The 11222-nt window shown below is 43.5% G+C and overlaps 1 protein-coding gene across 1 annotated transcript in view; it reads right to left on the bottom strand.

The window, feature by feature from the left end:
- The window catches only part of cdk15 (cyclin-dependent kinase 15), a 68576-nt gene that overhangs the window by 19513 nt on the left and 37841 nt on the right, over positions 1-11222 (bottom strand). The window contains exon 12 of the mRNA XM_030074750.1: positions 3616-3664. Coding sequence (XP_029930610.1) covers positions 3616-3664 — 49 coding nt within the window. The remainder of the gene's footprint in view (positions 1-3615; positions 3665-11222) is intronic.

Genomic DNA, 11222 nt, shown 5'->3' with positions numbered 1-11222 from the left:
AAGAAACAAATTTTGCCAGTGGAACAAGCAAATTTTTACGTGAACAAGTAAAAATTTGCTTGTTCCATTCACTTGAAACAAGTGAAAATTGTCTCAAGACAAGTAATTTCTGAGCTGATCGTGTCTTAATTTAAGTGTAATGAGATATTTTGACTAGAAATAAGACATTTTGACTTGAAATAAGACAAATAATCTTGGTAAGATTTTGACTTTTTGCAGTGTGGCCTGCATGTGCGCTTCTCTCGCCGCTCCACCAAGGCAGAGTTTGCGGATAATCGCTTGTCGCCCTCCTCTCATGGAGAATGACTTACACACTGATGAAGTCACACGCTCTGTGTTCGGCCCTTTAGTGATTTTTAAGCCGAACGCTGATATTTTAGCGCTCGAAACTGAGAAAACGGACTTTTCCAAGCTCCTCGTGCGGGAGTTTGGTTACATTTAAGTTAAACACGATACAAAAAAAAATAACACACAGTTTGGGGTGTTGACTTTCCCCCGGCGTGTTTCCATTCGAGAGAGAGAGGGGAGAGAGTTTACAGCAGATGAGTACGTGACCAGCGGGCCGGCCTCCCCGAAAAACCCGGCGCATTCCTGGGAGATTATTTTACAGTCGGACTCACTGCAAGTCACCCCGGCCAACGGTGCTGCTTCAGAAAGTGTAAATGTAAATCTTTTCGGCTTTTTCTGTGCCATCACACACACACACACACACACATAAACACACACACACACACAGTACAAGGGTGCAGCAGTGTCAGGTCAGATGTCACCGTGTTGCTAAGGGAGAAGGGGAAGGGCGAGAGAGAGAGAGAGAGAGCGAGGAGAAGGAGACCCGGCCTGCGAGACAAAGAGCCTCCTGTTAACACGGCCTACCTCTGGGCCCACATTACAACCCCCCCGCCCCCACCCACACACCCCCACCCACCCATAAACCCCCCTCCCTCCCGTCCCCCGGCCCGAGGCGGAGGAATGGGCAAACACGACCCACACAAACCGCCTGGAGCTGCGTGCGGATCTGAAGCCGGCTGCGACTCCTGAATCTGGAAAGTTCACCCAGCGGTTTATGCGCCGGGCGAGCTGCGCTTCTCGACCTTTTCGGGGGGTTTGGAAGCCGCTCGAAATGGGATTATATAATCTCGAAAGTATGTGGGGGCGTCGAGCAGGAGGGTGGGAGAAAGAAAAAAAAGTGAGACGACTCCAAGCGGCGCTCATTAGTGTTTTAAAAAGCATCATAAAAGCATAAAAAAAAAACACATCGTGAGTGCGGCTTAATCATAATCAGAGCATGATAAACACAAAGAGCAAAAAACACAACAACAAATTCGGTCCAAAAGGGATTAAATTAAATTTTCTGATGTTGCTCTGATGACTAAATTGAAAAAAAAAAACTGCTTATGCACTGCAAACATCCCCAGCTAAACAAGTCATTTAGTCTCATTTTCAGCCTTCAAATCTTGTTTTTTTTTTTTTTTTTTTTTTCTGCAAACCAGGTCAAAAAATCTGCCAGTGGGATGAGATAATCCCGCTTGGGTCCAACACTAATTAACTTGTTTGCAGAATTTTCTTGAATCAAGTGTCATTTTCTTGATCCCAGTGGGCTGATCTGCCTTATTCTGCCTTGTTTTTAACACATTTATACTGAAACCTGAGAAACTGCACTGGAAACAAATGGGATTATCTCATCCCACTGGCAGATTTTTTTTACCTTGTTTGAAGAAAAACAAGATTTGAACACTGAAGACTTGTTAATGTGGAGATTGTGTGTGTGTGTGTGTGTGTGTGTGTGTGTGTGTGTGTGTGTGTGTGTGTGTGTGTGCTCCTGACAGGCTCAAAATCAGCTCGCAGTGGATCAAAATGCTATTTAGGTGAAGTTTCTGTTCTTTCTGTGTTTCCTGAAAAAAAAAAAACAGATATTTGTTTTTTTCTGTATCAACAGCAGAGGGCTGCTGCAGGCTGCATCGTGAAGGGGGGAGGTTATGTAATCCAGCAGCAGCACACACACACACACACACACACACATGCATGCAGAGAAACGCCCCAGCAGGCGGTAAGGAGCACTCACAACAAAAAAATTAAGTCTCTCACCCAAAATATACCAGACGTTTGGAATTAAGTCAATTTGACAGCGGTTTCTCTAACCTTCAGCTTGAAGACATTACATGCAAAAAAAAAAAAATCTCTATGCTAACAAGTTATTTTGTCTCATTTTCAGTGTTTGAATCTTGTTTTTCTTCCGTCAACGCTGAAACGTTTGCAGCGTTTCCAGTAAATCTGTTGAAACGAGGCAGAAAAAGGTCAGATCGGCCCGCTCGGATCAACAAAACGACACTTTTTCTGGAAACATGTTGATGAATATTGGGAGGAAAAAATGAGACAAACTGATCCCACCGGCAGATTTTTCCACCTCATTCGAAGAAAAACAAGATTTCAACACTGACGGTGAGAATAAATGACTGGTTGAGATGGAGATTTATTTATTTTTTATTTATTTTTTTATTTTTTTTGCAGTGCTGGGTTTATCTCATCTTGCAGGCAACGTCTGCACGTTGCAGGCGGTCCAAACGCCCCTCAGCTTGCCCACATCTCCACAAACCACATGCAAATCGGCTCTCGTCCAGGTGTGCAGGGCGATCCGGCCAGAGAGAGAGAGAGAGAGAAAGAGACAGAGAGAGAGAGAGAGAGAGCGCGGCATCATGTGCGCTTTGAGTCGGAAAATGGGGTTTTGATGAGCGCCGGCTCTGCGCTGTCCGACCCCAGCAGAGAGCAAAGCGGCAGCTGTTTACTAAAGGGCTCCAGACCCGCGCCGCTCACTTTGATATCTTCACTTCGACAATAAATACGCTGGAGCGAACAAGATGTTTGGCCCGGGGCTTTGTCAGGTCTGCTCGCGCGAAAGCCTGCAGGCCAGACGCGCTCCTCCACCGCCGCCGCCTCTTCCAGCTTTGGTGCAGCTTTTCATCCTATTATTGTGCATGAAAAGCTTCGTTTCTTAACTTAAACGGTAAATAATTATGTCACTGTTTATCTTTAAAAACACCTCGCTGCTTTTTGAGCACTTTTGCATTTCCCCTACGTCAAAAATACTCGGCACATTAAACATGCTTATATACAAGATGCCAGCTGACTTACCTTGAAAAGTAGGTAGTTATGTCACAAAGTTGCTCTTTATTTATTATTTAAAAGTAACTTTTTGGATACTTTTGCGTTCCTCATGTCAAAAATATGCCGTTATTATCGCATTTAGACCTCCAGCCTTACATACTGGGTATGTTTATATGCTTGTGTTAATTTTACTTTGTTACTTGACTTAAAAAGTAAATTATTATGATACAAAGTTAGTCTTTCTGAACAGTAACTTGCTACTTTTGAGTTTTTTTTTCATCTTGCAAAACATGTGTGTGCCGCTTTAAACCAGGAAGCAAATCTCATTTCTGCATTTCTGCAAATTGAGGCTTGTCTGCACAAAATGCACAAAAAAAATGCAGGAACAATATTTTAACAAACACACACGCCGCCACCTCCTTCTTGTGAAATGGTGTCGGGACACAAAGCGCCGCACAGACAGACAGACAGACTGACAGAACCCGACCTGACAGCTCGCTCCTCTCTTCTTACCTTTTCCAAACGGTGCGAAACTGCTGCGGCTCGGAGGGGAGGAACCACTCTGTGAAGAGACAGACGGGAAAACAACAATCAAATCCCATCTGGACTGCGTTTTTGTTTATTCTTTGTTTACGCTTGATGCTCGCTGTCATTTTGTTTCTGTCGAGCTCCATTCAAGTTGAGAAATGAAAACACCGTCTGTGAAACTGTCACGTTTTTGCAAACTTTTTAAAACGTAGAAATAGGAAATATTGCCATGCAGCTCCTTGATTGGCATTACCTGACGTTACCTGCATGGTTGACCAATCAAATCGCTTGGCTGTTGTGTCATAAAATATATCACATATTGTACATCTTTGCAACAGGGAGTGACTTTAACTGTTTTTCGAGGGCATTTTCAGCCACAATCTCGTTTTTAGGTGCGTTTGGCCCTTTTTCATGGCCAGATTTATTGAATAAGAAATTACACACACATGCACTGGCAAATAAATATTCCATTTGTAACAGTAACATTTGTCTTAATGTCGTTTCCACTGCTGGAAACTGGCAGCATTTTCAATTTCACAGACAATTTTGCAAAGTTTCAAGGGGAAATTCCCCCTCAGAGCATTAGTTTGTAGCACAGAGTTTAAAAACAACAACATGGAGTATCAGTTTCACAGATTTTACCCATGACACCAAAAGCCTTGAGCATCAAGGGAGAAATCCAAACAACCTGTCCTGATTTTCTCCAGTTTTTGGCTCACAGAGGCCCGGATTCCTCAAATGATGGGAAAAGGAACAATTTACAAATCAAGTTTTTTGTCCTGTGACCTTAAACTGTGACGGTTCAAGCTGCACCGTTCAAATCATATCATCATCATCCAGTCAAATCAAATCATCGTCGATATTTGAGGTTGTGTGCCTGGTGTGGATGTTGAAAATGTGGCGTCGCTGCATTCACGTGTTAAATCATCAGATAAACACATTCCAGACGTGGAGATTTCACATAAAATCCATTCAAAAATGTGCGTTGAAATAAAAAAAAAAAAGTTGGAGAAAATGTTTCCTCACCAGGAAAAAATGTTGGCTTTCGACGTTTCTGCAAACCAAACATACACTGACATGTGACGATTTTAAGTTTTGTGATGAAATATAAAGCGATCACCAAAACTTTCTTAACCTTAACCACAACAACAAACCTTTTCCTGACCTTAACCAAGTCGTTTTGGTAGCTAATGAAGCTAAACTCAGGTTAAATTCACACATGCATGAACGCTGGCTCCGACACGCTCGCTAAAATTTAAAATGTTGATATGCAACATGTTTTTGTTTGAGAAACTTTGACATGTCACTGTATTTTGTTGGTTTGTAGAAACGTAAAATGGCAGCATTTTATTGTAGTTGGACACAAACTTCAGCCTCTGCAGCACGGCAGAAAAATCAAATGTTGTTTAAGTCAAAAGTAAGAAAACACACACTTTTCGGAAACAATATGATTTAATAAGACCAGTTCTTGTTACAAATGATAGTAGAAATAAATTTTGTTATATTGGCTTGTTAAGTGGTAGGACGTCTGTATTTTTCAGGTAAAACAGGACATGAAAAAATAGTTTGAACGTTCTGCATGTCAGACTTGTGTTACCATGTTAGTTTTCAGTATCTCTGCATCACTAACAGTGTTTCCATCAACACTCTGTCATTTGAATTTGGTGCATCACAAGAAATATTCCCGGCAAATATCGAATAAAATCCCCAAGATGCAGCTAAAAGTTAATATTCTTGCTTGCTTGAGGCGGATAAACGTTTTATTTGATAAACAGAAATATGATTATTTGAGATGGAAATGCCTTTGCCAAATGAAGCTGCACAGGATTTAATCCCATGTCCCGCTGCTCTGTGACCTTTGACCTCAGACAGAGCTGCCGCTGGTAACGGCACAAAGGTCACAAACAGCAGCACATAAATAAAGATTGTATGAAGATTCAGAGACTCGAATGCAAAACGCCCGTCTGGCGAACAGCAGACGGCTGCGGCTGATTGGCTCGAGCAGACGTCACGGAAACACTTTCATTTGCTCGATTTCTTCGTCGGCGGCGTTTAATGCGCGCGCTTTTAATTTGAACGCCGCACGGAGAAGGCGTCGACCGCGACCGAGACGGATTCCTGCACGTCAGCTGTCCTCGCTGAAATGGACTTCCTTGCTCAACTGACTCTGACCCCGACTGCTGGGCTGGAAACGCCGTCCACTCCCTCCCAAAAAAAAAAAAAAAAAAAAGAAAGCCCGTTCTTCTTGGACAATATTCCTCGGTCGATGCCAAGCCACGGCTCCTCAGAGAACCGGCTTCTTATGATTTCCTGGTAAGGGCTGTAACTCACAGCTTGTCACGGCTTTTACGAGAACAGCGCGGCAGCAAATCCAGAGGGCGAGCCCACCCGGCCGACGGTCACATCCACGGCAGGAAGGAACCGCGCGGCGGGCCGGCGTGCAAACCGAGCCCGGCTCATTATCCCCAAAGAGCAGCCTTGGCAGGGAGCGAAATATCATTATCACGGCGCAGCTATGCGCTAAGACCGAGGAGGAGAGAGAGGGGGGAAAAATGATGATCGTGTTTTGCTTCCAGAATGTTAAACATCCAATTTGGGACCAATTCCACCGCCCTCGCTTTATCACCCAAACTCTGTTCTGTCCGCTCAAATCAGCTCCGTTTAAAGGCTCATCTGCCTCATTTGGATTCGGACAGGTGTTATATATATTCCACATGGTGCTTATGTCATTTTGGAAATATTCACACACACACACACATTTGTATATATATATTTAGCTCTCTCCCAGGAAGGAGTTGAGCAAACAAGCAGACGCCGGGTGATCGTTATCCCAAAGTAAATCCCTTTCCAGGCTGCGAGGGCAAGAAAAAAATCATTAGGAGGCCGTTATGATGCAGCTAACCACCGACAGTAAAAAAGACAAATACCTTTGTGAAGTTTACGGTAAAAGCGCGGCGCTCGCTTTGATGATTAATGCCGGGGCTATGGAGGCCCTGGCGCCGGCTCTGAGAGGAGCGCTTGCTGTTTCTGGGCCGATCTCAGCCGGCTGCGGTTTGAGCCTTTTTGTCTTGTTCACATTTTAATAGGGGGACGGGACGGGACGGGAGGGTTTTTACTGGCCGGAGCCGTGTTCGGAGGTGTGTAAGCCGCTGTTCGGATCATGTACAGCCTCCATTTGGGCGCCCCCTCCTCCCACCTCTCCCACCCCATTCCTTCATGTTCTTCGTTTTGCGTGTCGAGAGGGATTCGAGGGCCGCTCGGGATCACGGAAACATGATGAAACCCCGGCATTGCAGAATGTGAAAAATGCATGGGCGTCAATGTGAAAACAAGCGCTTCCCTTAGTCCTTTTTTATTTTTTATTTATTTATTTTTTTTCTTTAAACTTTCTGGGTGATACATGATTTCTTTTGGCCGTCAGCGAGAAAAGCAAAAAGTGAGAAATGAAAGTGATCGTGTTTACGGGCTAATCTGTTTGCACTCGGCCACAGAGAGGCCAGTGAGCTCTTCTCTTTTTTTTTTTTCTTTTTTTTTTTTTTTTTACCCTTCCTCCCTCTGCCTCTCACTCACACACAAACCGTCAAGCTTACACACACACACACACACACCCTACAAGGCACTCTTGATCACACACACACACATTCCCCCTCCTTGTCATTTCACTTGGCTCAGATTTTCCAGCAGTTTTGGCGTTGCCCTGTGCGGTGAGAGCTGGCCGCCGGCCCGCTGAAGGCCGCCTGGTCAGGCCTCTATCAGCCCATTCAGACCCACAGGCACATCTGGGGTGTGTGTGTGTGTGTGTGTGTGTGTGTCGAGGGGGTGGGCCAGGTAGAGCACCACCCAGGAGAGAGACTTTCCCTCCATCTAAATCACCTCTCTCGCCTCTCTGAGCTTTAAATCCTCCTCGTCTGCGCTCGCGGCGCTCGGCTCCGCGGGATGCTCGCCTCTGATTGGCCGAGGCGCGCCGGCGTCCCGAGGCTCTGCTATTTCCGAATAACAGGCCGCTGTTTTCACATCTAATCAAATCACTCCGCGGCTAAGAAGTCTGCCCTGTTCTGTTGACTCTAATCAAATTAACCTGCAGCAGCGTGCGGCGCAAACTCACGGCCGCTCGGACGCCGCAGACAAACACGCCGCGCCAAATCATTTCCTCACACTGGAGGATTTCTGGAGAGAGTTTTTTCTAATTTTACATTCGATTGCTGGAGCGAGTTTATTGGATTTGTGTTTGGCTACAGTGTCGCCTTGTTGTCTTTCAAATTAAAAGTGTCCAACAGGGGATCGATAGGCACTGAAACTTTGTCAGTTTTTGGTAGAAACATGCAAGTCACTCTTTTTTATTTATTTATTTATTTATTTTCACTGTACAGCTAATTTTATTACATGGACATTGAGCTAGGCGCTTGTTTTTGTCCACATATTTCATTGTTTATTTTTACTTTTATTTTTACTACTAATTTTATTACATTGACAGTGATGGCGGTGCTCAGTTTTGTCCATATATTTGATTGTTTATTTGTTTTTTTCCCTCTTTACCGCTAATTTTACTACATGGACAGTGGGCTAGGTGCTTGTTTTTGTCCACATGTTTGATTGTTTATTTTTACTTTTATTTTTTCTCTTTACCACTAATTTTATTAAATCAAAAGTGAGTTCAGTGCTCAATTTTGTCCCTATATTTTATTGTTTATTTGTTTTTTTTTTTTTTTTCTCTTTACAGTTAATTTTATTACATGGACAGTGAGCCAGGTACTCTAGCTATGTAGTAGCTTTGATATGAAGTCTTATTCCAGTTGCTGAACTGGAATACAAAGCCACCAATGAAAATTTGGCAACAGATGCTATAGACCAACATGCATGTTTTTAAGAAGGATACCGATTCTGATATTTTTTTATATTTTAGCTTCAGTTAAAAAAAATATCGGAATCAGTACGTGTCTCCAAAACATCTAGTGAAATTACACCAGTGTTTACAACCTAATTTATAACCTAAGGTAACACTTTACAATAAGAGTACAACAATTAACGTTAGTTAATGCCGTTATAAACATGAAGTAACAGGTAATAAATATAAAGTAACCGTTAACTAATGTGTCTAAGAATCATGTACTAATGCTGTTCATGCTAAGGTATTAATTTGTATGTTATTTAAGGGTTATTGTAGATATTATTAACATTAGTAAATGCCATATTAATCATTAACTAACAGTTAATTAACCATTACGGCATTAACTAACGTTAATTGTTGTACTCTTATTGTACAGTGTTACCACCTAATTATAAAAAAAAAATCATAAACTCTTTATACGTGGAGTCTTATTGTGAAGTGGTGCCCTGTTTTCATGTTGCAGAGGGAAGACCCACTAATATCCAATCAAAAATAATCAAATATTGATCCGATATGTTGATAAACCAGTATTTTGCATTTGTATTGAATTGTGAAGCCCATATATGGACTGAATTGTGTCCTGAGGTAATAATGTTGTCCCATCTTTAATAGTTATTTATGATTGTTATTATTATTATTATTAGTGGCAGCCTATAGTCCTGAATGGTCATGCTTGGTTTTTGCTGTGGCCGCTGAGCAGGTGTGGCTGTTCGGCGGCGGAGCAGCTGGCAGAGGGGCGGCGTGTCGCCCCGCCAGCACCCTCTGCAAGCAGCTCAGCGCCAAATGTGTTTGGGTGCCTGACCGTCCCGCTCGGGGCCAACGGGAACATCACACGGCGGGTAAACACGCCGCGCGCCGCCAGCTCCGAACACGGCTGGAAAAAAAAAAAAAAAAAAAGAAAGAAACACAGAAACACGCCAGAACGTGAAGGCCTCGCTCGCCGACATGGGTGTCCCGGGCCCACCCAGCACCCATGATGCAGACACGCAAAGTCAGCGCAAATACACACACACACACACACACACACACACACACACACAGAAATACTCGCATTTTCCTCCTTATGTCAGTTCCAAACTGGCATATGTGATTTAGCCTCCACCCTCTTCCTATGCCCACACACACTCTCACACAGACGCACACACTCTCTCTCTCACTCACACAGACACACTCACACACACACACACACACACACACACACACACACACACACACAGTGGCTAAACCCTGTGCCTGCCTGTCTGTCAGCCCGGCTCTGTCTGTGCTCTGTTTGCCTCCGACATGTTTTATGCAAATAAATAAATAAATAAATAATGAAAAATTTCTCCTCTCCCTCCCTGGCAAAGCGTCCCCTCCCCCCCCCTCCTCCTCCTCCTCCTCCTCCTCAGCTGCTGGCCGCCGTCTTCGCCGTCTTCACCGCAGACAGGGAGAACTTTGTGATCCCCGGTACTGATCTGTGGATTTATTCACAATTTATAAAATCCTGTGTTTATTTATTCATGTCTGGCAGAGGATTTTTTTTTTTTTTTTTTGACCAGTTATTGGTGGGTTTTTGAAGTGGCGAGGAGGAGACGGAGCGGAGCTGCAGCCCGACAGCTGTAAGTGGCGTTAAAACACAGAAGTCGAACAGTTCGGGGAGGGCGTGGCTTCCAAATGATCTGCACATCTGCACGCACTGCAAGAACATCTGGATTAGACTGACGATACGAGTCGATGCTAACAGCTTCTGAGCCACTGGGAGGTGCAGTACCAACTCAGACCTGTAGGGGGAGTCATGACTGATAATGTCCATTTAGTGTTGTGATAACAGTTTTTTATCTATTTAAGTTTTTTAGCCTCATTTTCAGGGTTGAAATCTTGTTTTTCCTCAAAAAAGTTTTAAAAAATCTGCCAATGGAATGAGATAATCCCACTTGTTTCCAACGCTGATCAACTTGTTTCCACCGTTTTTATTTGCTGGGCAAGTTTCTCGACCTTTGGGGTTTTGGAAGCTGTCGAAATGGGATTGTATAATCTTGAAAATAAGTGGTGGTGCCAAGCCGGAAAAAATGAGACAGCTCAAAGTGGTGCTAAAAAGAGCATTGTTAGTGTGGCTTAAACATAATTAGAACATCATAAAAAAAAAAAAAAAAAAAAAAATTCAGTCCAACAGGGATTAAATTAAATTTTCTGATGTTTCTCTCCAGACTAAATTCAAAAAAGCTTATGCACCGCAAAAATCTCCGAGTACACAAGCTGTTTAATCTCATTTTCAGTGTAGAAATTTTGTTTTTTCTGCAAACCAGGTCAAAAATCAGGCAGTGGGAGGAGATAATCCCACTTGTTTCCGACACTAATCAACTTGTTTCCAGAATTTTCCTGAATCAAGTGTAATTTTCTTGATCCTAACGGGCCAATCCCTGAAAAATCGCCCAAAAAAGTTAAACAGCATTGGGCTCACACGGGATTATCTCATGCCACTGGCAGATTATTTACCTTGTTTGAAGAAAAACCAGATTTAAACACCGAGGAAGAGATGAGGTGACGTGTTAAGAGACTTTCTGCAGTGCGGGTGCAGACGGAGGAGGGATTAAAGGGCAGCAGAGTCCATGTCGGCTTTTTATGGCCACATAATTGAATGAAACGGCTGCAGCACATCTGCAGGATCTGCTCGAGCGCCGATCAATACCAGTGACTCATTGATTACTTTGCCAGGCGCTCGGAG

Source organism: Myripristis murdjan, chromosome 2 (genome assembly GCF_902150065.1).
Source record: "Myripristis murdjan chromosome 2, fMyrMur1.1, whole genome shotgun sequence".
In the NCBI taxonomy this organism is placed as follows: domain Eukaryota; kingdom Metazoa; phylum Chordata; class Actinopteri; order Holocentriformes; family Holocentridae; genus Myripristis; species Myripristis murdjan.
Note: the sequence above shows the minus strand (reverse complement) of the source record. Positions and strands in the feature narration are given on the sequence as shown.